A 721-nucleotide genomic window follows, 5' to 3' on the forward strand; every position below is an offset into this window, starting at 1 on the left:
GAGAGAGAGAGAGAGTGTGAGTGATGTCTAAACTGGACGAGAGAGGAGAGGTGAGACTTGTCTGTATGTGCTGCTGAGAGTGAGATGATGCTGACCGCGCGTGTGTGTGTGTGTGTGTGTGCGTGTGTGCGTGTGCACAGTGGAGGAAACACTGGTTTGTGCTGACAGACGCTGGGCTGAAGTACTACAGAGACTCTGCTGCAGAGGAGGTGAGAATCACATGCTTTTAGCACTGTGCAGAAAGACTGTCAGATTATTACAATGCAGTAAAGCTGTTTTCTGTGTGAATATCTGTTCAGTTTAATTGATCAGAGCACGATGCTTCAGTAATCACTCTCATATGCTGATTGTCATTGCTGTGTGCTCAGAGGGATGAGGTGGACGGCGAGATCGATCTGAAGTCGTGTGTGAAGGTCTCGGAGTTTGATGTGGAGAAGAACTACGGTTTTCAGATTCAGGTGAGAATCGGATCGTGTCTGGACTCGCTGCATTCCTCCTGCAGCATCATCACCGTCTGATCTGCAGATACTCGGTCTGTTCTCTGTGTGTCCTGTAGATCAGAGATGCCATCCTCACGCTCTCAGCCATGACAGCAGGCATACGGAGGAACTGGATCGAGATCTTGAGGAAAAACGTTCGTCCCGGCAGCTCTCCAGACCTCACACAGTCAGTACGGCTCACTCACACACACACACACACTCACTCACTCACTCACTCACTC

General features: G+C 49.9%; 1 protein-coding gene across 1 annotated transcript in view; it reads left to right on the top strand.

Annotated features, from left to right (window-relative positions):
* The window catches only part of triobpb (TRIO and F-actin binding protein b), an 8,843-nt gene that overhangs the window by 159 nt on the left and 7,963 nt on the right, over positions 1-721 (top strand). Inside the window, exons 2-5 of the mRNA XM_016261082.1 lie at positions 10-50; positions 141-209; positions 369-458; positions 557-666. Of these exons, the coding sequence (XP_016116568.1) occupies positions 24-50; positions 141-209; positions 369-458; positions 557-666 (296 nt within the window). The 5' untranslated portion in view covers positions 10-23. The remainder of the gene's footprint in view (positions 1-9; positions 51-140; positions 210-368; positions 459-556; positions 667-721) is intronic.

Source organism: Sinocyclocheilus grahami, unplaced genomic scaffold (genome assembly GCF_001515645.1).
Source record: "Sinocyclocheilus grahami isolate Dianchi unplaced genomic scaffold, SAMN03320097.WGS_v1.1 scaffold2295.1, whole genome shotgun sequence".
NCBI classification, from domain to species: Eukaryota; Metazoa; Chordata; class Actinopteri; order Cypriniformes; family Cyprinidae; genus Sinocyclocheilus; species Sinocyclocheilus grahami.